At 47.3% G+C, this 26,740-nt stretch overlaps 1 protein-coding gene across 4 annotated transcripts in view; it reads right to left on the minus strand.

The window, feature by feature from the left end:
* Positions 1-3,623: 3,623 nt before the first annotated feature.
* LOC122372069 overlaps positions 3,624-26,740 on the minus strand; it is a 35,618-nt gene continuing 12,501 nt past the window's right edge. For 3 of the 4 annotated variants that reach the window (XM_043348933.1, XM_043348934.1, XM_043348932.1), the window contains exons 3-8: positions 19,071-19,168; positions 14,656-14,812; positions 12,600-12,675; positions 11,969-12,059; positions 5,995-9,987; positions 3,624-4,140 (exon numbers count right to left, since the gene is read on the minus strand). In XM_043348933.1, coding sequence (XP_043204868.1) covers positions 6,790-9,987; positions 11,969-12,059; positions 12,600-12,675; positions 14,656-14,812; positions 19,071-19,168 — 3,620 coding nt within the window. In that variant the 3' untranslated portion in view covers positions 3,624-4,140; positions 5,995-6,789. The remainder of the gene's footprint in view (positions 4,141-5,994; positions 9,988-11,968; positions 12,060-12,599; positions 12,676-14,655; positions 14,813-19,070; positions 19,169-26,740) is intronic. The other variant, XM_043348935.1, reaches the window with a different exon arrangement.

Genomic DNA, 26,740 nt, shown 5'->3' on the forward strand with positions numbered 1-26,740 from the left:
CGTTTCTTGACAATACCTTTATTTTGATAGATAGAGCGATGGAAATATCTAAGACCGAGTTCGGCTTAAAAACCAGATCGATTGATTGGCAACTAGACCTTTCCGGTCAGGTTTTGACATCGACCTTCGTTAGAAATGCCTACAAAATATGTGTTCACTAAAAATTGACACAAAGTTTAGCAGGCTGTATCTTCGATAAAAATGTTAATGAGTGTTAAAAAGTTAATGAATGCTAATGAATAAATGACCCTTCGTAAAATTACATACGTACTCGTACTAAGCTGATCACAATTTAGTTTTCGTGGTTTCCACGCAGTCTCGTGCGCTTCATACTCAATACAGGGGTCCGACTGCGCAGCGCATCATGGAGATTGCAGTGCGCGTCCACTGTGCATTCTGTCTCGGTTTCATCTACAGCCCCAAGGAGCGTAAGCGGCCATACCAGATAGCCAGCAAAAACAAACGCAAATGTCCTTGGAAAGACAACAAAGACAAAAACAGAGACAGCTGCACGATAAAAAGCGATTTGAAGGATGAATAGGTAGCTTCTACCGTCATCTTGACGGCCAGCTAGCTGTAATCGAGGATAACACCAGATCCGAGCAGAGGTCAGGGCTAGGTCAGCTTCAGCTGGATCAGAATCGGCAACGATACGAACTGCGTACTGCAAAGTGCAAACCACTATCCTGCTACGGGCTCGGATATCAGCGAATATGAACACTGAAGAGAGTGGTGCGCACTGGCCACTGTGCAATGTGCAATTGTGCTATGTGCACGCTACATAAGCCAAGGCACCATCCCTCAAACGTAGCTTGTAAGACTTGAATAAAAAAGTAAAAAAGAGCAACATGATTGTAAACATGCTACACTGTTTACCTGCCATAAGGCTCTCATTTTGCCGTATGATTTCATCCCGATGTAAATCCATTCGAGATCTTATCATTTTTGCACAGATCGCGCGGATTTCCCGTCATCCTCTTCAGCCTAGCGTGACTGACATTTTTGTTTAGTAACCCTTCAAGTCGGCACTATCCATCAATTTGCTACATTAAGTATCGCCTACCAGCAGTTGGGGTTGGTGCAATGGTGGGCGGTCAATGGTCAAGGGACTGTTGTGATCACTGATCAGTTACTACTTACGATCACGGCACGGCCTTGCGGCTGCACCCCAAACTGAGGTACAGCTCAGCGAAATCGACGAGTGTATTGACTGTCGGGTATCACAAGGCGCAGCGAATGGTGATAATGTTTTACGCCGATGATGCATAACAGCCTAGGCGATTGTAGGTAGGCATACCATCTCACAGTGTCACCGGCCTCCACTAGAGCCCGCCCCTCACTCAGTCAGTGGCGCCACCTGGCACCCCGCCCGCAGTGCTGAATGGGCTCGTGGTGTGTCCTCTACCGGAGGTCCCGCAGATGTCCTCATATTTCGGAGTTCTAGATCTTTGATTCCGACACGTAGGAGAAGCGGGGGGAACACCGTCACGTGGGAAACATCGCCACACCACCTGGCGGCGAAAGTATGAACTGTAAAGTGTAAAAATTCGTTATTTCCAGCACGAAGGTAAGCGTCTTCTGATTTGCGTTCCGAAGTTTCAGTGTACCTAATTGAAGCTCAATGTGGACATTTAAAGAAAAATGCACACTCTCTTATCAAAATTCGATGAGTCGGGAGCACTTTTGAATGTCTTTAAGTAGATATTCATTTTGATTTGCTTGATTACATCGAAAATTGAAAAATTACTGATCGGCGTAGTCCAGGAAGAAAGGTTTGCTTCAATCGTCTAGTACATTCTGTTCCAAAGACACGGGTTTATTTATGTTCGTAGATGATCCCAAGTCAGGAATGAACAGCTTATTTGATTTTTTACTTAATATTTTTCATTCATCCCGACCAAGAACTGCCAGCTTAAAACTGGCATACTGTTGGCATACAGCTGGTGAACCTATGCCTACCTTTTTAGGTATCAATTACCGATTGTTTTCGAATTAGGGTAGACCGGGGCAAGTCGCCCCGCCGAGGTAAAACGCCTCACCGATGTTTCTCGGAACTGGCAAGGTTCTGGGGAAACATCCTCTCTTCTATAAAACGTGCACTATATGATCATTATATGAGCAAACTGGAAAGAAATTGTGATAACTCTTTAGGGAGATATAGCCAAAAATTTGTTTTTGGAGTGATTTTTATGTTTTGCAGTCAGATTATGCATCATGGCGTTCTTTTATTGTCGACATCAGGTTAACGACTTTTATGTATTTTGAACAACTAGTGTCTAACGCTTATAATAATGGGTTGGTCCGTTTTAATTTATCTCTTGCTGGAGTGCAAGGCGTTGTTCTCTGACCGAACTACGTGATGGGGTAAAACGCCCCAGTAGGTCGCGGGGCAAAAAGCCCAATGGGGCGTTTTACCTCATGTGTTGTTCCGAATACCCACTTCCTAATGTTCGGTAACTGGCGAACAGTAAGTTTCTATGCAATTTTATGTGCTTTTCTCAGCAAATTAATGGCAAAGGAAGTATTTTGTTAACATTTGCATTGCAATAATTTATTATTTGGCCTTTTGAGCCAGGTGAAAAACCTGTACATACAATAGTGTCATAGCTGAACACCTGACAGGATGGAAGGTGCTAACTTCAGAGCCGTGCCTCCAGAGATCTAACGGGCCTCCCATATAAGATTTAGTCAACTAGCATGTTTAATCTTTAATCTAGAGTATGGGGCTTCTTGCCCTAGGCCGTGGGGCGTTTTGCCCTGGGGTTGGGGCAAAATGCCCCATTTGCAGTTGCTTCACAAATCACTTCCTAGCTGGGAGTTCGATCATAAGTGAATGAATTTGACGGGTGGAATTTAAAGTAAAATGTCCAAAGAACGCATTGAGCACAAATTTGGCCTTCCAGGTGATGTGGGACAAAAGTTATGTAGCAAAATAAATTATCTGGGGCGTCTTGCCCCAGGCTACCCTACCACTTACCGACAGGAAACTCATCGCACGCGATCTCTGAGCAATGACAAATTGAAAAGCTCTCGTGGGGATGGGTTGGGTTAACATCAACACCGGTGGCGGGGTTACCCACACATTTTGTTGGCGGCGAATATGCAAGGTATTTTTAAAAGTCGTAGTGCAGATGCACGGAAACCTTTTAGCAGCATGCAAAGTAAGTTGTACCTTTAACACGTGAGAAAATGCTCAAGCATTATGACCAAGACAATAACTACCAAGATACTTCACAAGTATTCTCTCACTTAGCTTAGGGGAGGGGGAGCGGTGTTCCCCCGCTTCCCCTATTCCTTACGTCTTCCTAAGCTGTCAGCTCTAGGTGACGCTAGCCTACGAAGCACGATCTCATGTTGATGTTGAAGGAGGTGCCCTCTATCGGCCATTTGTTTTTGATAACTGGTAAAGGGACGGTTGAAAGGTATAGCTTGAGGTACCTATGTGAAAAAGGCATAACGCGCGAGAGTGGTGTAGGTTTTTGTGACAAAGGAATCTTGCTTGGTGACGGTGTATCTCAAGAAAACGAAATGATACAGGCCGATGTGAACAGAGCAAAAGGGGTGCTCGGTTATTCCCTGGAGTGACACTACGAGATGAAACACACCTGGCACAAACACATAGCTGCTAAGTGCTATGGAAGTCTGTATTGGTACCACGGTCCATGTAACCAATCCACACGGCCATCATCGAACACCATTCCACGGATCCGCATGGATCAAAAGGCAGCCTCATCGAATCACAGACGATCTTTTATCACAACTTTGACAATGGATAACACTAGGTTTTCATAATTTTCCCATCAACCACAGCCGATCCACACCCAGACGAGCAGGACTATTTCCGAGCAAACTGGCACAAACTCCACGACACATGGACACGTGAGTGATACCAAACACAAAGAGATAGCCACCCGAGCTGCCCTATCGAAGTGCCCCCGATCTATCTACTACCTGAGGCTTGATCTGGCGATGAGTGATCAAGATACCTCACCGATGTTTTGAAGACCGGTTCCTCTCAACGCAAATTCCTGACTTAAGAGATCACGGTCAACATCACATCAAAATCAGCTTTTAAAAACAGCCTTGATCACAGATAAAGCGCGAATCTGCGATGATTGTTCAAAACATCCGCCACAGCGCCAGGGGCGGCGCCACGGGTTTTCGATAGGGGGGGACGGGGACCGAAAATCGAAAATCCCAAAAGTAGATACTGATCGATACTGATCGTGTATGCAAAAAAAAAAACGAGGCACGTAACGCCGCGAAACTTGGCAAGGCCCAAAACACATCGAATGGTGCATCCCGTTTCCAAACTTATCCTAGGACACCTAAGATCGATCACCTTTTCAAGCATCCTTGCCTCTAAATCAAAATTTGCAGTCTTGCCAACTCAAAGCTGGTTTCCTACAAGCTGCGAATTGCTTAGGTATGAGGGGTATGAGTATCAGTGCCAGCTATTCTTACGTTTCGTACTTTCAAATTTTCGATCTTACGTCTGGTCAGCTTCAGGGCTTCACCATCATATAGTCATGGAGGAAAAGTGGGAGTGTCTTCTGCTCTGACAAGTGCGCCAAAACTGCAATATAATTTCAGAATCATGACATCACCACCTGATCCATATGCAACGGGCAGGGTGCAGCTAATGGCTAGCCGTCAGTGGCCATGTCATCGGTGGTCACTCAAAAGGCCATGCTAGGTCATGGAAGGTCACCAGCCGTTATTTGATCACACTTTCTGATGGATTTTACTTGCCAAGAGCTTCGCGGGAAAAACGAGCGCATGCACCGTTGAAAAAATTGAGTGAAAGAGTCTCAGGTCCGGCTACCTCTGCAGGTGAAATGCCCCAGGGTAGGATTCCGGTCCTTGTTGATTAACTTCGTCAAAAATCGCAGTAGAGCTGTGATGTCGGCACCATTGTGTTCGTCATGATCGAGCTGGCACGACCTGCATCGTTCTCATACTCACCCTCCAATCGTAACAACTACAGCAGGGATTGGCAAATGGCGGGGCACCCCCTTTGGGAGGTAATGAAGGTCTCTGGAAACCTCAATCCCACATCTCTTTAGCATTAGTGGCTCTCCTTATGGAACAGGTTTCTTGACTGGTCTGTTTCACCCCATAATTCAAAGACTAGTCAAGGTAAAACCGAGCGCACCACAGTGAGCACAATTTGATAAGCTGGTGTATCTCAATTTTCATGTAGAACCTTTCACGTATCACGGACCTAACACCCTTTCGTGCACTCATGCAAAAGCAACTGCCATGTTTCAACAGCTGGTAATGGCATTTTCACAGTCGCTGACGTAAGAAGGGGAGGGATGGGGGGCTCGATTAGACCCCCAGCCGTTCGGCCGCCGACCGAACTTAGTTTTGCAGAAAAAAAACGAGTGCTATCGAACCCCTTGACGAGAGGGAGCCGATGCTATATCCAATTATAATGTCTTGGGCTACTGCGTGCTTTTTTGGTCCTGCCTGTGATCTATCCGAACACTTCTCCCCACAAGTGCTGGGGTTAAATGGCATAGATTTCAAATGGTTCCTGTGGTAGAACTGCCATGCTTGAATTTGACTAATTAGGAATGGAAATTTTTCATATAGTAACGGAAATCTATGGAATTTCAGTGAACTTGGTTTTATCGGCAATGGGGTCTGGCAGTGGGGTGGGGAGGTAATAAGTAATAACCCTGCCTGGCGCCCCAAAAAGGGGGCACGATCCCCGAGGCCCTGCCGATCACCTTGTAACTACAGGCATCACAGCTCCACACCTTTTGCAGATGGCCAGCACCCCCTGCGATGCATCCCAACAGCAATCTTTATTCAGAACCTGCCTTGATTAACCAACGATGCATTAAATGCGACGGATAGCTCTATAATGCATTATTATCAACTATTGAACGGGCCTCGCCGATAGGGGGGTACTGTACCCCCCTAACTTGTGATAGCGGGGGACCTGTCCCCCCCGTCCCCCCCGGTGGCGCCGCCCATGCACAGCGCGAGAACATAACATTACCGCAAACTGCAGAAAGCTTCGAGTAAACAATATCCACATAACTGAGCGTGAGCTCACGCACCTTCTCTTCGCATATCTAAGCGAAATCAGGGAAAAGAAAAGGAGAGAAAGCTCTCTACACACCACATGCGTAGTCCCTCTTTAAAAATATCGCTACTCGAAAGTACCGCTATCGCTCGCTAGTTTGAGAGCCCCTGGCTTTTGAGGGTAGGCCACTTGGCCGGCCCGTATTGTTTTCACGGTTTCACGGGCCGGCCAAGCGGCCAGCCCTAAAAAGCTAGGCGCCCTCAAACCAGGGAGCGAGAAGGATACTTTCGAGTTGCGATGCTTTCAAAAGAGATAATACACTACAGCCGAGCGAAGTCACTCCATCTCATAACAAGACAACCGTAAAGACAAGAAACGAGGATAAACAGCGATGCTCACGATTTTCCAGATAATTTTGAGCAGCCTCGCTGAAACTTTTCATCTCCAATAAATGTCAATGCCCACTGGTTAGTATTATTCCAAATTGTAGTGGTTCCTCAGTCCTCGGTGAAATAACATACATTTTGCATGCTCAATGCAATATCCGAACGTTCTCGGTTCTGCAAACAAAATCTGTTGTCGACCGGCATTGACAAATGTTATGATCACCAGCAGACATTGTAATTAGTAAACGGCTACAGATATCACCAAAATTTCAGTTAACTAGATTGATTGAATGAGAATTGGTCGACGAATTGGTCGATTGGTCGAATAAGAGCTGTTCTTGATGATCTATCGGGAGACGGCACCTGTTACACCGTGTAGGCTGAGCGCACACCATGAACTGCGCGCAGCATCTCCAAAACATCTTCCACCTCAGCGTCTTGCAGGCCCAGAGCACAGAGCCTCTTCCTATTGGCTGGTGTTCCCACCACGTGGCCCAGGTCGCAAGCAGTTTCTTTGCAAGATCCAGCCACGAACTTTTGGCAGATGTGTATCTTTGCACAGCCTTGAACACTACATCCTTGGCTGTTATGGGGGATGCAGAGCCGCAGTTTGTCATAGACCTCGGACCTCCTGACGTTTCCTGCCGCCTTGTACAGCTCCTTGACCAGCGCGTCATGGTTGTGCTGGGTCACCTCGCGGCCGGTCAGCCGCAGTGCGCGCCGGTTCGGCTCGGTGTCCAGCCGGTGGCCGAGCGGGCAGCGCTGCCGGCGGCACGCGCCCGCCAGGAAGTGCGGGCACACGTGAACGGCGGGGCAGGCGGCGTCCGTACAGCGCCGGCCGGCGCCCAGACTGCGGCACACGGCCGGCGGCGACATGGGGGGCTTGGAACCGCCGCGCGCAGGTGTGTTCTCAGTGAGATTTGTGTACACCCCGGGGGCGACACCGAGTCGAGCCCGCAGCAACTCGGTCAGCTCCCGGTCCGTCACCGGAGACAAGGAGCCATCCAGCCCCACGGTCGCCACCAGACCCAGAGAGTCTCGCAAGTTCTGATTGTGTCGTCCACCGAACGCGTGCCGCAGAGGACACACGCTCGATCCCTTGCAAGTGCCCGCCAGGAAGCGGTGACACACGTGGAACTGGCCACAATCGGTGCTGCAACCAGTTCTTGAGTTGTACGGGATGCACATGCGCACGCTCTTCTCAGCGCCGTTTGGGAATGTGATGTGTGCTCGCTGCGACATCTTGTTGATCATCTCCTGACAGCGCTCTGGAGACTTGCCCTCCAGTGCCCAGCGCTCCAGCACGCGCCGATTGCGTGCCGTGTCGAAACTGTGCCCCAGTGGACAGGTGCTGTCCGGCCGGCGACACAGGTCGGCCAGGTAGAAGCCGCAGACGTGGAACTCGTCACAGTCGTCGCGCTGACAGCGACCGCCGGATGAGTGAACTGCACACAACGTCGGAGCGTCATCAGCGACACCGAGAGCGGCACTGGTCGTCGTCGTCGTCGTTGTCGGGACAGGCTTGTTTGTCTGGAGTCGGGACGGCTCCAGTGCGGAGGCAGTTTCGTTCGAGACGGTCGTCAATGCGCCACTACAGAAAAGGCTCTGCCAAACATCCTTGGCCATAGGCGGGTTCTGCAAGAGCTCCAAGAGCTCCTTGTGAGGCATAATATTTAGCCCCAGGCGTTTGAGGATGACGAGATTGTTGCCAGACCTGAGCTGATGGGACATCCCACACCCACCACCGTTCCCGCAAGTTCCGGCCACATACTCAGCACAAATGTGCAGGCGCAAGCAGTCCTCCTTTTCACACGGACCGTTGTCGGCCTGGGCAGCGCGACAAATCTGAAGCGCAAAGCGACGCTCCAGATCGGTGATTGGGGTTCGAGAAAGGTATCCTTTCTTGATGGCATCCAACACTTCCTCTTCAGATAATCCGCCAAGCCCTCGTTCTTTTAGCACGGCAGCATTGTGTGAAGAACTGATGACTTTGTGTCCAGTTGAGCACTTTTTGCCAAATGGACACATCCCCGCCACAAAGAGGCGACACAGATGCAGCTTCCCGCAGTCCAATGGGCAGCGTGAGGGATAGACATTAAACAAACACAGGCACACTTCAAGCGCAGACTGTTTTGCATCGGTGAGTGGGAGAGTTTCTGCCTCTTTGGATGCTTGACGCGGTTCGCTGGAGCCGTCACTCTCAGAGCAGCCTTTGACGGAGACAGATGCATCACTTGGAGGACCAGCTGACGTTCCTTTAGAGCCAATGCTCTTCCGAGCAGCACTTGCAGTCGGGCGTGCCTTCAGCAGCTCCATAAGCTGGCGATGAGGCAACAGGTTCAGCTCCATCCGCCTGAGGATCCGATCGTTGGTGCCAGTGTGGAGCTGATGTGACAGTCCACACCCACTGCCGTTCGCACACGTCCCCGCCACATATCCCTCACATATGTGAAGACGCGGACAGTTCTCCCCGCATCCCTTGTTCTGGTACTGGGGGCAAACTTGAAGAGCAAAGCAACGCTCCAGGTCGGTGATCGGACTCCGGGAGAGATAGCCCGTCTTGATTGCACCGAGCAGTTCTTCCTCCGACATTTCATCCATTCCACGTTCGTTCAGTACCTTGGAGTTGTGCAAAGAAGTGAGCAGCTTGTGCCCACCGTTGCACTTGTTACCGTGAGGACATATGTCCGCTAAAAAGAGACGGCAAAGATGAAGCTGACCACAGTTTCCTGGACAGTGAGAGGGAGGAATGTTCAGTTGACACAGGTTCAGTTTCTGCGCCAGCTCTTTTAAGTCCCCAGACCCCTTGTCCTCTTGTGGTCGCTTCTGGCATGTGTTGGGTACGCTCGCAACGACTCGTTTTGCGCTGCTACTGCTGCTTACTGATGATGTCATGTCGCTGCTTCCAGTGCTTTCGGTCGATTTTTGCCCATTGAGACAATCACTCATTCCCACGCCGTTTGTTTGAGGCACGCCGCCGTCTGGCACGCTCGCTGGTAGCGTCAGCCGGGCGAGTACCTCCGCCTCGCTGAGCTCGGAGCAGCGCAGCCGCAGCAGCACCATGACGTTGTCCGGGTCGGTGAGCCGGTGGCTCCAGCGGCAGCAGTCGCCGGCGCCGCACTCGCCGGCCGCCAGTCGTGGGCACAGGTGAAGCCGGAAACAGTCGGATCGCCGACAGCGCGCGTCGGCGGCGTACTCTGGGCAGACGACCAGCTGGCTGCGGTACTCCTCGGCGGTGACTGGAGCCGTCTGGCGCATCAGGGCGCGCACCAGCCAGAGCAGCTCGCGCTCGGGCAGCGCCTGCAGCTGGTGTGTTGCCAGCGCCGCCTCGTTGCCAGCTGAGAGCATCACATGACCCCAGCGGCAGGCGGCGTCACCGTGCGGGCAGAACCCGTCCACGTACAGCCGGCAGATGTGGAGGGCGTCACAGGAGGGGCGGCGGCACACGTCCGGCGGCCGGTGTCGCGTGCAGAGCGCGGGCGCCTGCCTCATCGAGGGGGCGGCTGTCGATAGAGAACGGCTGCCCTCGGATTCGGCGCTGCTACCTCCCGTTCGCGGAGACTTCTGCAAAGTGGCCAATGACAAACATCTGTCACCCCAATAATTATTTACCTATTATATTTCGAGTAAGGTCGACACAATTTCCTGACTCATTTAAGATTGAGAACGTCGTAGAAGTCACGCTTGCCTTAGCGCTTATACGAGAAATTGGACGCATGAAAAAAGCAAATACCAACAAAGTTCATACATATTACAGCCATCCTCGATGATGCCTATCTTTATGTATGTTATCTAATCTAACCCCGCGTTCGATGTCTCTCGGACGACGAAGATTCTACGTCGTCCGACCAATCCCGTTCAAGGTTAGCGGGGGCTCGGCTGCAGTTATGGAACGTGATTGGCCGGACGGCGTAGAATCTTCGCCGTCCGAGAGACATCGAACGCGGGGTAAGTCTCAATGAGCCCGATGAACTTGCTGTACGTGCTATACAATATTGCAATTAAAATTTTTCGATATCATTATGTGATACATTGCATGTAAAGCTCCATGTAAGATACACGTACTAGTGAGTAGCACGCTAAAACCAAACGTGCACTGGGAATTGCGAACAATTTGTTCCTGTTACAAAAGAACAAAGAATGTTTGTGCTCGGCATCGTGACGCATTGCGGCATCCTTGAACCGATCATCAAACTGATAGATGTGAGACAGGCAACTCAGAGCATGCATCAGCCCGAATGTTGACGAATCACCCCGTGATATCTGACGATAAGTCACACCATATCGCGCTGCCTGAAAGCTCTCTGCCTGCGTTAAAGGGACCCTCCCACCTTAACATTAGTTTTGAGTTGAGATAGCCAAGTTTGCGGCCAGGCTCAGAAACCACCATTTATCTTGGTCGCAACCCCCGCAGCTTTATGGTGTTCAAGAAATTCCTTCCCTTTACTTGCAGGGTGGGACCAGCGTGGTCCCTATCTCTTAACCATTACGGGAATCTGATGACGTCATCAGGCTTTCGAACGTCCGTTAAATGTTTGACTAAAACGTTTTGTACCACGCGGTGGTATATGCTGCTTTGCGCGCAACAAATGCCGCACTTTCAAATAAAGTCGCTAGGAACAGCGGAGATCCCAAAAAGTAAACAAAAGTAAAAGTCTAATATCTTGAAAACCGGTGAATATTTTTCGATGAAATTTGGTAGATATTCGTTTTTGCTCTTTCTGAACCGAGCGACATCACTTTCATGCCAATTCATTAACTTTTTTGAAGGTGGGAGGGTCCCTTTAACGTTCGGAGGTGGTGGGTGGGCCAGTGGCTGGGACAAATTACGGGCAGACATGAACAAAGCGCGAAGTTTTCAGACACAACTCATGCAAAATATGCTCGAAAAGGTTTTATTAAACAGAACATATCCAGCATGCACTGAGTGGGGATGGTATTAAAATGATTAATGTATGTACGTGTCGTTAATCGCTATACACACATGCGTTCCAGCTTCCACACAAGTCTTTCTATATCAATTATCAAATACACCAAAGCCCCTATGCACTCATTATATTCTGTTAGGTACTGTGACTGTTACCGTGTCTAGCTCAGCCGCCAACCGACATAATGGTACCAAGGTCCATGAGTTCCGCGCCCCGCCAACACCAAATCTATAGCAATTGCAATTGTTATGGGACGACAACCAGCACCATTAGCTCCAGCCATGGCAGAAAAGCATTCCCTATATTCTTCATGTGTTGTGTGCAACAAGCAGCATCGCAACCAACGGCAACTCATCACCTTGTAACTCAAGCATTTTAGAGGCCGGATGAGTACCTGGCACGCTATCGAAGCAATTTACCTGCCCTGAACGATACCACAGCCGTGCATCATTCTTGCATGATATCGGGACGAGGCCACTGATATCCGCCCCCCCCCCCCCTAACGGTATCAGTGACCTCTAGGTACGATATCAGAGCGGTTTGCCTACCCGTGCAGCACCTGACTAACATATGTGCGGCACGGGGGGGGGAGGGGTTGATCCGCCCGTCCACCTCACCTCCATAGTGCTGCGGGGGTCGGTCGGCGTCCCTCCCGACTGCGGCACACCGCCGCTGATAATGCCGCCGCTCCGACCCGGCTGAGACGAGCTGCGGACAGCAGACTAGCGCTCAGACGCTGTGGCCCGTCACTCCCCAAACGGGGGCGGACATGCGTCTGCTGTGGTTAACGGACGTGTTGACGGTAGGTAATGTCAGTATGAGTGCATGGAGGAGAGCATATGAGCGCACACACCATCTGCATAATCGATAGGATGTGCTGGATAAAAAAAAAAAACAATATAAAAAATAAAAAACTCAATAAAAAACAACAATAAAATGAATTATGCCTAGATGGATATTTAAATAAAACCAGTAAGCCTTCACGTCATTATGACATGCAATATGATCTTTTTTGTATAACATAAACTTATCAATTATATTGTCTGATCGCAAAACGTTTAAAATGGGAGAAGTTACAGGGTACATGAATCAGGTAAAAATAGTGAAAGCATAGGTGCACTTGAGGTCCAACAAATATCAAGTAGCAAGTGGACACAAATTTTTAGTAGATAAAAGCGCATAGAAACCTGAGCTCGTCGATAGTCAAGCATGGTTTCCATCAGCCACCAAGCCTCACGCGCGTCGCACCTTTGACTGTAGTGGGTAGTTGCAGGAATGGTCTTGGACGGAGCGCCTCCTGACTGGAGATTGTGCGTCCGCGGCGCTGGGAACAAAAACAGTCAGCGCTGCTGTCTCATTGACACAAAAAATTGCTGAGACATACAAAAGCGTTTCGATAAAATTACAGAAGGAAGGCACAATAGAATGCATATATGTAGGGAGCCCGTTTTGCAAAGTGCTACGTGACCTTAACCCGCGCCCCAGTGGCGGTCTCAGCCAACTTCGCCCTAGTGAGGGGGGCATATGTTACCACCCACCTCTAACTCAAAAACTAAGAGGGCTAGAAAGACGCAGTAAAAAGCAGTCGATAGCTCTCAATGCGTACGTTTGAAAGTATTTCGGTCATTTTTCACCTTAGAGCAATATTGGGGTCACCAGAGGTCATCAAAGGTCAAAATTTGCCAATTGTCATTATATTTTTCAGAAAACATGCCGCTATCTCAGGAACTATGGTAGCTAGAAAATGCATGGAACAGCAAACGATAGCTTTTGAACTCTTCTTTTGAAAAGGTCATTATCAATATTGACCTCAGGTCAACGGTTTAGCCTCCAGAGGGCAAAAACTCCAAAAATAGCTGTTTTTACGAAAAGTGTTTTTCGACAATAACTTTCGACTACAAAAAGCCACGACATTTCTATTGCCAGAATCGTGTTCCTCTCGCCGAGACGCGTCGAATGAACTAATTTGACCTTGAAAGGTCAACTTGAAAATTTGACCTCAGGTCAAGGTCATGACCTGACCGGAAAAGGTCATGTTGCATATCAGTCGATGCGTCTCAACAAGACAAACACAATGAGACCATCCCCAGCGTTCTATCTCGTTCCAATCGCGAGTTATTGGCAAAAAACTGTTTGTAGCCTCAAGTGACCTCGGATGACCTGTCTAGAGGCTATCAGCAAAAATGACACCTTGGTCATCACGAGTGGACTAAATCATTGTGAGTCTGAAATATTTGGACTGTTCCGATGCGTACACACGGATCTAGAGGCATTTTCATTTTTCTCCATTGACTTGTAATGGTAAGGTCACGCCACTGACCTGACCTTAGGTCACGGATATAAAAAATCCGAGATATACAAATTGTAGGCGCCCATAACAGCATGCAATCCAACAAGTTTAAAACCTTTCTGACAAACACTGCAGGCTGGACATGATTGCAAACTTTTTTAGGCTTGGTCAGTTAACTTGACCTGGGGACCTGACCTGACATGACCTGGGGTCAAAAATTTCACACATTGTCCAAAATTGATGTACCAAAAGCTACCCCAAGCGGCGCGGCGCTACGCGCCGCGGTTTTTTATTCCCACGCAAAAAACGCGACAGGGTGGTAACATATGCCCCCCCCCCCCACTGGGGCGAAGGTTAAGAAGAACAAAAGTTGCAAGCCTGAAGATTGTTTTCTGCCTGAATCGCTGGATATGTATTTCATTTATATGTGTTGCTGCTTAGTTACATGCTGAGACACAGTGATGCACATAGGTGACAGAACTTAAAGGGACCCTCCCACCTTTAAAAAAGTTTATGAATTGGCATGAAAGTGATGTCGCTCGGTTCAGAAAGAGCGAAAACGAATATCTACCAAATTTCACCGAAAAATATTCACCGGTTTTCAAGATATTAGACTTTTACTTTTGTTTACTTTTTGGGATCTCCGCTGTTCCTAGCGACTTTATTTAAAAGTGCGGCATTTGTTGCGCGCAACGCAGCATATACCACCGCGTGCTACAAAACGTTTTAGTCAAACATTTAACGGACGTTCGAAAGCCTGATGACGTCATCAGATTTAAGTGCCTATACCAATACATTGTGGCACTTATTTGCACAGATGTCAAAATCAAACTCAAATTTCTTTGCGATGAAGTAATTGCTGGAGAAACGGTTTTCACGGCACTGATTTTCAAAGAACGTCCATCAAGATGGCTATCTCAACTCAAATCTAATGTTAAGGTGGGACAGTCCCTTTAAGCCTCGTCTCAATGCATAAGCTCGTTACGAAGTCTCGGCCTGAGTGCACCATCCAACCTGGTTCTGGTCGAGGGTTGATTCTCGGTATCTTGCCGAGTTTGGCCACCGTGCCTTTCTTGGGCGTCCCCTTCTGTCTGCTGACCAGAGAGGCGATCCGGGCCACGCTGGCGTCATGAACGTGCTCCACCAGAGTCTCCCTACCGAGCTCCGTCAGCTGCGCGGAAAGGCAGCGGTAAGTCGGCGAACGGTTCCGCGCAAACAGAGGCAGCAACTCAGTGCAACTCATCTAATGTCTGTCCACCAGCCAATGGTCGCAAATATATCACCAGCTACACGAACGCAGCACAGATAGACGACTAACATCCCCAGTCGGGACAGTCGCAGCAGCAGAAATTAACTGGAGACCCGGGTCTCTACGGCGGCAAGGAGATACAACACTCGAATGACAGCGAAGCGATAGTCAAGAAACGGGCACAGGATGAGTCGGCCGAGAACAGCAATACGGTCAGCACGGTATATAGAACGGCAAACGACAAAGAGCTGCAACAGAATCGATAGGGCTACCGTTCATAAGGAACACACTTGAGTTTCCCGTCGATGGAAATATGCAAAGCCTCCTTTCTCTCAGAGATATAGGTAAGCGAACTGTTAGTATACCTGCAGCCCAGGAGCCAAAGCGCATCTGATGCGAACTAAAGCAGTTAAGACTTGCCAGAAGCTAAAAAGCACAGACAAGAAAGTATTTTCGTAAAATGCCTACGACACAATGCGTTTGAAATGAATCATTCATAATTCAAAACGGTGAACTGAAGAGCAAATGTTTGGGTATGTTCCATAACAATTAACATGCAGGTTGCAGGTATATCTACAACTGAAGGTATTATCAATTTTCTTTGAAAAAAAAAATCATTGGGAAACACATTTTTGGACGACGAGCTAGCAAGCACAAAGATCACCTAGCTTGTCGAACCACCCAACGGTGTACAAGCGCAATCAGTCCAGCAATGCTCAAGATTTAGAGGCCGCTTCTGCACATACACCCGTGCAAAATGAGACTCCCATCGACTTGTGCGAGCCATCCCTCGAGCCATTATCCAATAAATAGTTAGCACCCAAACCGAGGCACGCAAAAACTCACTATCCGTTGGCCGCTCACCGGTAAGCTAAGAGTCAGCGCTATCGGCGCAGTCCTCATGAAGTTTTTACAAGAACAATTTCGACGTTCCTGATTAGAGGTGTGACACGTGCCGTGACAGTCACCCGCATACATCTCAAGTAATCAATGCCCAGGTAGAACCGGCTAGCTAGCAAATGTTCGGTTGTGAAAATATACCCATGTTTCTTAACCCTCGCCCGCACATGGGAGGGGGGGTTGCCCCCCCCCCCCCAGGTAGTCTTTCTGCTCTGCACTCAACATTTTTAGAGCTAGAGGCTTGATTTATCGAATAGCTGCTCCTCTATCCTTTCTTGATGTCCACTGAAAATTTCAAGTTTCTAAGGTTTTTGGCTTAGGAGATATGACCTTGTTTTTCAGGTCATGTCATGACCCAAATGACCAATTCCCAACACCTTGCGTTGGCTATGGGCCTTGTGAGCTTTTGACACCTTAATTTCGGCCTTTTTGCCAGTCTTACCTCCCACCTATCATGGAACATGTTGTTCGACGATGTATAGATGTCAAGGTCAGGGTCAAGGTCAACCTAGGTCATCTAAAATAATTGCGTTTTATGCAAGCTGAATTTACTTTTCGTGAAGTTTTTTGACTGCATTTTTGGTAAAAGCTTCTCAGATCATGATTTCATGTAATATGGACACATAAACAATCGGTGCACACATCAGTATATACACAGACACACACAGACATACAAACACATATCACTGACCTCGACCTAACTTGACCTGAAATAACCTCAGCAGCGAAAACCTGGTCGGGCAATGTGACAAAGAGGTTCTAGCTGGCCTGGCACCATAAAACGGCATCGTCATCGGTAGGTATATGATAAGCAGCGCACTTGATATCCAACGGTGACCCAAAACAGCAACATTTTTTAGTTTGACCTGACCTGGAAGGTCAATGGCTGACCTGAGAAGGTAAAACTGGGTATCATTGGGTTCGTCTCTTCCCAAAGAATCTTTTTGGTCTTTACCGCAAAGCTCTTATCTCCAACAGGAACGAAATGGCGCGGGGGGTGGCACCCCCCATGTGCATTCTAGGATGGGAAAATGGCATGTACGGGCGAGGGTTAAAAGTGTTTAAACGGGCCTGACATTTCTCTCTACTAACTTGCGGTTAAAAATACATTCACTTAACTTCATGCAAATGAGCCATTTGGGCCAGGTCACGACCTTGACCAGAGATTCATCATTACGGAGCGAGCGAAGCGAGCGTAGTCTTTCCTTAGATTAACGGAAATTTCTGAGTATGAGCGGCCGGCCGGCCGTGGTCACGCTTTTGCGAGGCTTATATCTCAGCAACCACTTGACCGATTTACACGCGGTAATTTTTGTAGGGTAGCTTCATTCCTTCTACCAGGTACTGGACTATTCCCGATGCATGTGGGTGACCCCTTATGCACGTGCCACGCGCAAAACGAAGAGGTGTCAGTTTTATAATTGTTGCAATATCTCGGTAACTACTTGGCCGATTGCGCTGAAAGTTGGCATGTAGGTAGGCACCCACTAGGCACTGCATATCCATGTGCCAGAGTTGGGGTGCTGCTGCACGTGCGCACGTGCAGGGGTCGTTTCCAGATCTCGAGAACGGCTGGACCGATGGCGCTCAAATTTGGTACACGGTTAGGGACCAGTTAGTAGGGTGCCGTGCACAAGTCAGTTGGGACCCATTCTGCACGTGCGCACGTGCAGGGTGCCGCTTCCAGATCTCGAGAACGGCTGGGCCGATTGTGCTCAAATTTGGCACATCGCTAGAGACCGGTTAGTAGGGTGCCGTGCACAAGTCAGTTGGAGGTACCCCCTCTAAATTTCGCACGTGCAAGGCTCACCCTCTCGCTCGCTCCGTTAGTCGCCCCAAAAGGCGCTATACTGGTTTTAGTTGACCAATCAGGTCATTACGGAGCGAGCGAAGCGAGCGTAGTCTTTCCTTAGATTAACGGAAATTTCTGAGTATGAGCGGCCGGCCGGCCGGCCGTGCGGACGCTTTTGCGAGGCTTATATCTCAGCAACCACTTGACCGATTTACACGCGGTAATTTTTGTAGGGTTGCTTCATTCCTTCTACCAAGTATTGGACTATTCCCGATGCATGTGGGTGACCCCTTATGCACGTGCCACGTGCAAAACGAAGAGGTGTCAGTTTGTAATTGTTGCAATATCTCGGTAACTACTGGGCCGATTATGCTGAAAGTTGGCATGTAGGTAGGCATCCACTAGGCACTGCATATCCATGTGCCAGAGTTGGGGTGCTGCTGCACGTGCGCACGTGCAGGGGTCGTTTCCAGATCTCGAGAACGGCTCGACCGATGGCGCTCAAATTTGGTACACGGTTAGGGACCAGTTAGTAGGGTGCCGTGCACAAGTCAGTTGGGACCCATTTTGCACGTGCGCACGTGCAGGGTGCCGCTTCCAGATCTCGAGAACGGCTGGGCCGATTGTGCTCAAATTTGGCACATCGCTAGAGACCGGTTAGTAAGGTGCCGTGCACAAGTCAGTTGGAGGTACCCCCTTGAAATTTCGCACGTGCAAGGCCCACCCTCTCGCTCGCTCCGTTAGTCGCCCCATAAGGCGTTATACTGGTATTATGCCCATACAGTTCCACTTGATTCATTGAGAGGAATGCAATGGTCATAATTTTTCACGAAAGCAACCACATAAACAGCTATCGCAAAAAGGACATTATCTAAAAATCATGTCATTCCTCCAAGAAAAAAAGGAACATTTGTTACATTCCTTGATCTCTTTAGGCCGAACGGTGGATCTGACGTCAATTCAATCGACAGAGTGCAGATAGGTCGTTTGATGAGAATCGATGTTTCTGCACCCTCAGCTTTCTAAGTTACGGTGTCGGATGTGGGCGTCAGTTGGGAAATGGCAAACTGTGATTCGATGACCTTCGCTGACCTAAATAATAATTATCCACCTGTTCCTGATCTAGGTACATGAAAAAAAATGGACAAACTTCTTTTGAAAGAGTTTGTTGAGAGCTATTTTCTTACCTTTTTTTCATTTTCGGTAGCTGTCAAATCATTGGGTGTTAACAAAATGCTCACCACAATGACAAAATTGGCTGAAACCCGAGTCCCGGCAGGTAGTTATATCCAAGGTTATGTTATGCCCATGTACCATAAATTATCTATAGTCATCGTGCCATAAATAAGCATGTCCCGTTGAGAAAACCCCTACACCAGTTGCGAATAGATAACCGAAGGACATACGATGGCGAGCTGTTAGTTGTAAAGTAAAGCAGAACAGAGAAGCAGCGTAGTCTCAGCGATAAAATCGCATCGATTCTCTTACCCGAACAGTGTCCGGAATGGCGCGAAGAAACAGATCCAAACTCGGATACCCATGCTCTTGAAATGGTATTCGTGACCCCACCAGGTCCTCGAAATCGCCTGGAATCCACTAAAATTAGTTTTTTCTTATAAAACATGAAGCGTTAATCACGTATACTTCCACATGCACGGCTAAAGACTACCGACTTCTACGACTACTTCTACGGACACCTGTACATAACTTCCAGCCCAAGACTACGTGATCTCATTGTACAAATGTATATAGGTACTTGCAACCCTAGATATATATTTAATTACTAAAACAGAAAAACAGCTGGTAAAGCATGTCCTCGAAACGCGTATTTACAAATTGCAACCGAGCTCCGCCGTGGGGTAAGGTGGGCAGGGGTTTTCGCACTACGGCTGCGGTTGAACTACCGTCTGTGGTAGAAACTTCAGGACGATGGCGCGTTTCATACGAAATCTGGCGCAATGTTTGTTAGCTTCTGTACTTGTACTTGCTTGTACTGTTATTTGCTGTGAATTCTTGAAGTGGGGGTGTTTCAATAACAATTTGTGGATTATTTGAGTTTCTTTATATAAACATAATACTGATATGATCAATTACTTAGTTTGGGAATTGATACACATTTTGTAGAGATTTGTCTGGCAAATGGTGTAACAAACCTCAAGCCTATCATGATCTGAAGCTGTTATAACAAATCAAAATTGCTTCAATGTTACCTTGTACCTTGTTGGAAAGACTGGAGCATGGTTCAAGATGATGCATAAAAATTCAAGATTTGTGCGAAAGCTTGTGACTGAAGAACGAAAACAGTTTGATATGATTGTGATGGCGACAATCAAACGTGGAAATGGACGACAAAAGTAGAGTTTCAACGGTATATGTCAAGTTTAGGTCCTAATTACAACTGTGGCGCTTTTGATACAAATATGAAACAGCAAAAATTTTAGGTTTTAGGTTAGGTTAGGTTGTAGGTTTGTAGGTTTTAGGTTGTAGGTAGGTAGGTTTGTAGGTTAGGTTAGGTTAGGGTAGGTTTGTAGGTTGTAGGTTGGTAGGTTATAGGTAAGTAGGTAAGGTTAGGTCAGGTTTGATTATGTTTTTTTCTTTTATTTGCGAGACACATGAGTATCATTTTTGGATTCAGGATGTCAAATAATGTAAAAATATGAAAAATTTATCAATGAAATCTTCTTAGGACTTAAACTTGACATTTACCGTTTCAACACTCCAGCATGTGAGAATAACTTCAGAAATTCATAGTTCTTGTACATAGTATTGCATTCTTCTTATGTACAGTTATAGGTTTTGTTAGGGTATTTCAAATTCATTGTGTCAGTTGAGACATAGATGGATTGCTGATTTTTTTTTTTTAGAATCATTGTATGGTAGCTAGGTACTTGTTCGGTAAAAAGGTAGGTATGTGATGAATGCCATGAGAAGGTTTTTATGATTTAATATATGGTCGTTGTTGTACCTACAAAAATGCAAGCTTACTAGCAACTAGTTTCTGAATCAAATCGAAAGTATTTGCCATGAATGTAAATATGTACCTGCAAAGTATGTCAATAAATTTGTGTGATGTTGACCAGAGAGTTTTATCATCTGGGCATTTATGTCGCTTCCTACATTAGTTGTTAAGCATAGTAATTACGGATGAACTTTGTGCCAATATCTTCAATGCACATTGCACAATGTATGTAGCATGTCTACAACCCTCACTGATCCTGCTATAGCTATAGGCATTTGGCACCAGCTTGACCAAGGGCATGAACTTCACAGTTGCACAACCTTTTGTTTTGTCATGTACCACCAGTCATTTTTTTTTGTGCACCAGTCACTTTTTTGTGCACATAGCAGTGCACACAACAATGTGCAGAGGACCTACACAAAAACAACATGATTAGTGTGCACAATGCACAGCATTGTACCCTGATTATTTGAATATTTTGACCACTCAACAGTCAACAGTCAGGAGATAATTGTTTAATATCACATTTATTATAGGTCACTTGTCAAACAATAGCATGATGACACACATTTTGACAAGCAATCATGGTAGTATTCCAATAAGTTGGACAGTCACCTCCCTGGGCGTCATTTTTCCGGGAAGGTACCTCTGCAGTGTTGTGGTAGGCTAGGTTGAATTGGGTTAAGTTAGGCGAAGTAAGGTGGTTAGGACCAGGTCAGACCGTAAGGCCTGGTCAGGTTGATTTTAATCTTTCATTCTAATTTGACATAGATACCTATTCCCTATGTTTTTGCTCCAGCCTGAATTTCATTAGGTAATGAGTTAATTTTGCTTTGTTTTTATCTGTCTTGTTTTGTGTTTTGTCCCTTATATTTTGCCCCATAGGCAAGGGTGGAGCTTTTCCAGGAAAGGTGGTGGAGCATGATTGGAGGCGCTCAACCAGACGGCATAGGAGGGCACGATTTCTGAACGCGCACTGATGCCTGATACTGATTCAAGCCACGCTGTCTTCATGCGGGGCGGCGCGCTACTTAAAAGTCCCTAAAAGAACGGGAAGTGATGCCGATAGAACCTTCAATCATTCTGGGCTAACGCTTATGACTTGGAAAAAGTCGCGATCCCAATTCAATCGAAAACCTGTGGGCTCTTGTTCAGCAGGAGGTTATGAAGAGCCACCCGCCATAAGCACTGCTCAACCGCAGGCACAGGTTTAGACGGCGTTGGTCCGCATCAAAGCAAGTGTGCTGGAGGATTCATTGGCTGAAATGCTCCAGAACATTCACCACTGTGTTTTTATGAAAGGTGGCTACAAGCCCAGTTAAAAGAAAAAGTACCAGATTGTTTTGCTTTTTAATTACAGCGGGAAGAAAGGTGTCCGGATAATTTCGTTACACCCCCTGTAATGTTCAAATAGTTGCTAAATTCGAAATCAGCTCCAAAAACTAGCCTAGAAACATGTAAAACTCGAAAAAGGAACCGAGGTCATCAAAGGTCATTGAGCTGACCTGACCTTCAGGTGACCTTGACACCCACCCTAATGCATGGGACCAGCATCATATCACATGTTTCAACGCTTGAAACCACGTGAAGACTGCAACCGCGCGGCTAATGCGATCCGGCATACGCCGAATCGCGATTCGGGCCAAACATGGTCTCGAGAAATAGGTCACAGGTCAAAGGTCATTTAGGTCAGGGTCATGAAATTTTCAGGGTAGGTGTAAAATTGATAAAATCGGGGGCATTGAAATTTTCGTCGCGATCGGACGGTTTTTACACGAGTTACTCACGAAAAACCGATAAAGCGCACCCAAAAAGGCAGAAATATGCACATGCGATATCCTATACTGCGAAAAAAGTGCATCATTTTTTAACGTCGCCGACAAATTGTAATTACCCTAAGCTCAGGCAGATGTATGGTAGAAAATCCCCCAAGTGAAATACACTACGGCGGAAATAAAATACCCTACGGCGGAGCTCGGTTGCAATTTGTAAATACGCCCTCGAAACAATCCCATAAAATGCAAACTATGATTTGTGATAGATTCTGCTATGCCCTTTCAGGAATAGCCTTTTCGCGAAGTTCGGTCTCAGTCACGAGTAGTTTACACTTAAAGTTCTGAAAAAAAAACATCTGCTCTGGCCTGGGCGGATCGACTCGTCCTTTTCACAAGCCTCGTTCGCGCTACAAATGTGTTTTGGTCTGTTAATACATAAATATGACTGAGGAATCAACTTTATACTACTGTCTACTACAAAATATACCACGTCGTCAGACACGGAACGTCCAGTTATTTCACGTGCCCTTTACCCGTCTCTCGACGGTAAGGAAGGGTACTTTCAATAGAATAGAGGCCCAAGCAAAAGATTTTCTCGCCAGATGTCCCGAGATGGATTTCCCTTAAGATACTTTTAGCGCTTTTTAGATCCGTGTCATTATTTATTGTCATTTTTATATTGAGTTTTTTCATTGACTTTTTAATAGTTTTCATTTGATTTTGCATTTTTACTATTATTCTTATTTTATGTCTCAATAATATTTTATTATCATGTGAACTGTGAAGAGGGCTTGCATGGATTCGGGTGCGTGTCTTTCTTGTATGTGTGTGTGTATTGTGTATGTCCGGTTTGAAAAAACCTCGCCTGTATGGGCCGTGCAGCCTGTTGGCGATCTACTTGGATAACTAAAATAAAATTGAAAATAAGCTTTCACGATTACTAACAATTTTCAACAAGTTCTTTTCATATAAGTATTTCATATGCAATGCATTCTGCAGTCAATAAATATACAAAACAATGCCATAAAGCCGCCAAAGAACATGGCCAATGCCATACAAACAGTAGTTAAACCACGCCCCGCTGAGGGGCCGAACCACGCTATCGGAAATGAAGCAAGCTAGAAGGACGCGGTGAAAAGCAATAGATAGCTCGTCTTTCAGAATTATAGAGGTAATTTTTATCGATCAGGTACCTATTCACTGAGGTCACTGGAGGCTACCAGAGGTAACATTATCTTGGCGTTTTGTTCCCGATTTTGACAGCTTTTCACAAAACGGCGCATAAGTCGGGAACCAATAGAGCTACAGCGCCGCGGAAGAGCGCATTCGATAGCTCTTTTAAAGGCCTTTCTAAGTATTGTTCTCAGATTTGATTTAAAGGAAATAGTTCACTTTCACGAAATTATTTTTTTTTGCAATGGATTTGTGATTTTTTATGTTCAAAATGATCAGCAAAGAAAATAAAACCTTTTTACAACAAAAGATTATTTTCTATATTTTTGATATAGGAAGAACTTTTCAGTTTCTGTAAGGCACACGCGATCCAGTATGAAAAGAGCATGGGTCCGGAAATTCTTCAGAAACTAGAGAAATTATCGCGGCCACCGGCATTTGGGCGATCTGCTCGTGCTTTTGTTACTGGAGCGCCTCACTGGAGCGAATTTCTCTAGAGTTCTCGTAGATAATTTCTCTAGTTTCTGAAGAATTTTCGGGACCCATGCTCGTTTCATACTGGATGCGAATATATGCAAGGCACACATCCTCAACGCAAGACACATTTTTCGGGACGAGAAATAGAATATCTTTGCCTAAGGTGATCGTTGGGCTGTAAAAGCTCCTGATTTATGCTCGTCTCAGCCCAAGCTACGGAACTGCTATTCCAGTTCAAAACCCATGTTAAAATGTGAACTATTTCCTTTAAGGCCAACGGTTTAGCCTCCAGAGGGCAGCTACTCTCAAAATTGGACGTTTTGCGGAAAATGTTTTTTTCTGTAATAACTTTTGACTCCGAGCTTGTATTACGCTGATTTCACCGGCATCGCGTTTGTCTCGTAGAGATGCATCAAATGAACTATAGGTAGACCTGGAAAAGCTTAAAAAATTTGACGTTCGATCAAGGTCACAGAAAAGGTAATGTTGCATGTCATTCGATTCGTATTGTCGAGCTGAACACATTCATGGTGTTTTAGCGCTCTAGCATGTTCCTAGCTAAATTTATTGTCAAAAACTGTTTGAGACGTTTCATGACCTGATATGACCTCAGGGGCATCAAAACACAGGTGAAATTTTCCGGTTCAGTGTGTCATGTTCACCTGTGTCTCGATGTTTGAGGGCATTTTCGGCCAAAAGACAAGCATTTCAATTTTCTGCCATTAACTTATAACAGAGAGGTCACAAAATTGACTTGACCTTTGGTCACCCATACCAAAATTCCGAAGCATACAAATTGTTTATACTGATTCCCCCATGCACAGACTTCTCTATATATGGACTGTGCGCTGATTTGGGAAATCAGCATTGGAGGCCCAAATTTCTGAAGCCGTAATATGAACCCATATGCTGTAACACAATACCTTTTATTGTTTCCTGTCGACAGGCTGAATTTTATGTAATATATTTTGTTTTTGTACTATCTATTGCTCGTAGCTCAGAATAAGAAAGGCTTCTGGTCGATATGAATCTGTATTGGAACATCATTTCACGTTCATCGACACCCATTGATGTCCTCATGTCAAGTTCATCTCACATTGCACCAGTGGGCTTGAAAATGGCGTTAGTCCATTTTCACCGCGGGATCCAGCGAGAAAGGGTGGCTATCATCCCTTTCTTCTTCCCCCGTGTGCTGGATTGTTCACATCTCTGACATGGCTGGCTACAAACTCGCGCGACAGTGCACCGACCACGCTGGTGGTAAAGGTTGGCGGTAATGCCGATGGGGGACTTTACGGGAAAATGTGTGTCTGCTGCAACGGTGTCTTCACTGTTCTTCCCTGCTACCCACTTTTTCGCACCACGCATCTACACATAGTCGCACTTTCACACATTCGCACATGCGCATCACCAATTGCAACGTATCCCTCCGTCTGCTCGTTTTCCACTCGCTGCTGAATGATAAGGCGATAGCTCATGTGACGGTCGTTCCCATCACGTTGTCATGCTGTAGCTATTGTTGCTTTTATTGTGTCCCTTCGTCCCATGGAGACGTAGCCGAGCAGCTCTGAAGGGACCTGTGGGCGGCCCCCAGGGCCACCACGATGCTGATTGCTGCCGCTCCGCACCTCCTCCATGTTGGGGTTGATGGTCGCCATCAGGCGATGTCGGGTGCCCATCAGAGCCGGGCACCGCAGGAGGACATGCTTGGGCTGTCCGCCTCCTCTCAGCAGACGGGTAGAGTGCGGCTCTGCATTGTCGGTCGTCGCACTGGTTGCACCCCGACAGCCAGGAGGGCGCCAACCCGACTCTGTGGCGCCATTGGGAGGAGCTTGTCCAGTGGCCGGCGCGGAGCTGGTGGATGTCCACCGCCGCTGGCCAGTCGCCGCCGGCAACGGTAGGCGGGAGTCAGTCCCCGTCAGCTGGTGGAACCAGCCGGCTGGCCAGGCCCCGACGGTGCGAGCCCTCGCCACTCTGGCGGCGGCCCAGTGGGCCTTCTGGACGTCTATAAGGATTTGTTTTTAGTCGAGTATGTTTGCCTTCTTGGCGATGGTGTCGGCCCTCTCGTTGCCTTCCAACCTGCATTGTGAGGGCACCCACTGTAGGTAGACCAACAGGTCTCCAGCTGTCAGTCCCCAGGGGGCTCTCCAGATCACCTCCAGATGTCCACTCCGAGCGAGGAGTGCTGGGCGGCCCAGCCACCTCGGATGGCGGCGAGGGCGGACTGCGAGTTGGTGCAGGCTACGATGGTGTCTTCGGCGTGCGGCGGGTTCTCCAGCAGTTAGGAGAGAGCAGCTCGGAGGGCGAACATCAGCCCAGAAGCTGGAGCACAGGTAACCTGCCGGGGCGCGGATCGAGTGCTCTTCCCCGTTCGGCCAAACGATTAGTGCCCCCGGCGCCTCCGTCATATTCTGTAGCTCGTTAGTTACAGTATGCTCTTCGCCCTTGGCACATTTCTTGGCTTCTCCATCAAAAATGTCCACAGCTGGCCTAGAAATGGTGACCTGCCAGTTTCCTGAGATATCCAAAGTAGAAGTTCCTGTAATAACAGGCCACCACCGGCACAGATGTTTGTCCCAGCTACTTATACTCCAATCAGTCCTATGCAATTATGCATCTTGTTTCTGCTCCACCGCTATTTTTCCGTCCGTTCTTCGCAGACTGGCGTATTCTTGAGCTTCCCGATCCCGATGCAAGTTTTGCGGTGACATTTAAGAGCGGCAACCTTCATCGTTTAACATTGATGCGAAGGGTACGAATTCCATCATTTCATC

This window comes from Amphibalanus amphitrite, unplaced genomic scaffold, assembly GCF_019059575.1.
Source record: "Amphibalanus amphitrite isolate SeventyFive unplaced genomic scaffold, NRLGWU_Aamphi_draft 001311F_arrow, whole genome shotgun sequence".
NCBI classification, from domain to species: Eukaryota; Metazoa; Arthropoda; class Thecostraca; order Balanomorpha; family Balanidae; genus Amphibalanus; species Amphibalanus amphitrite.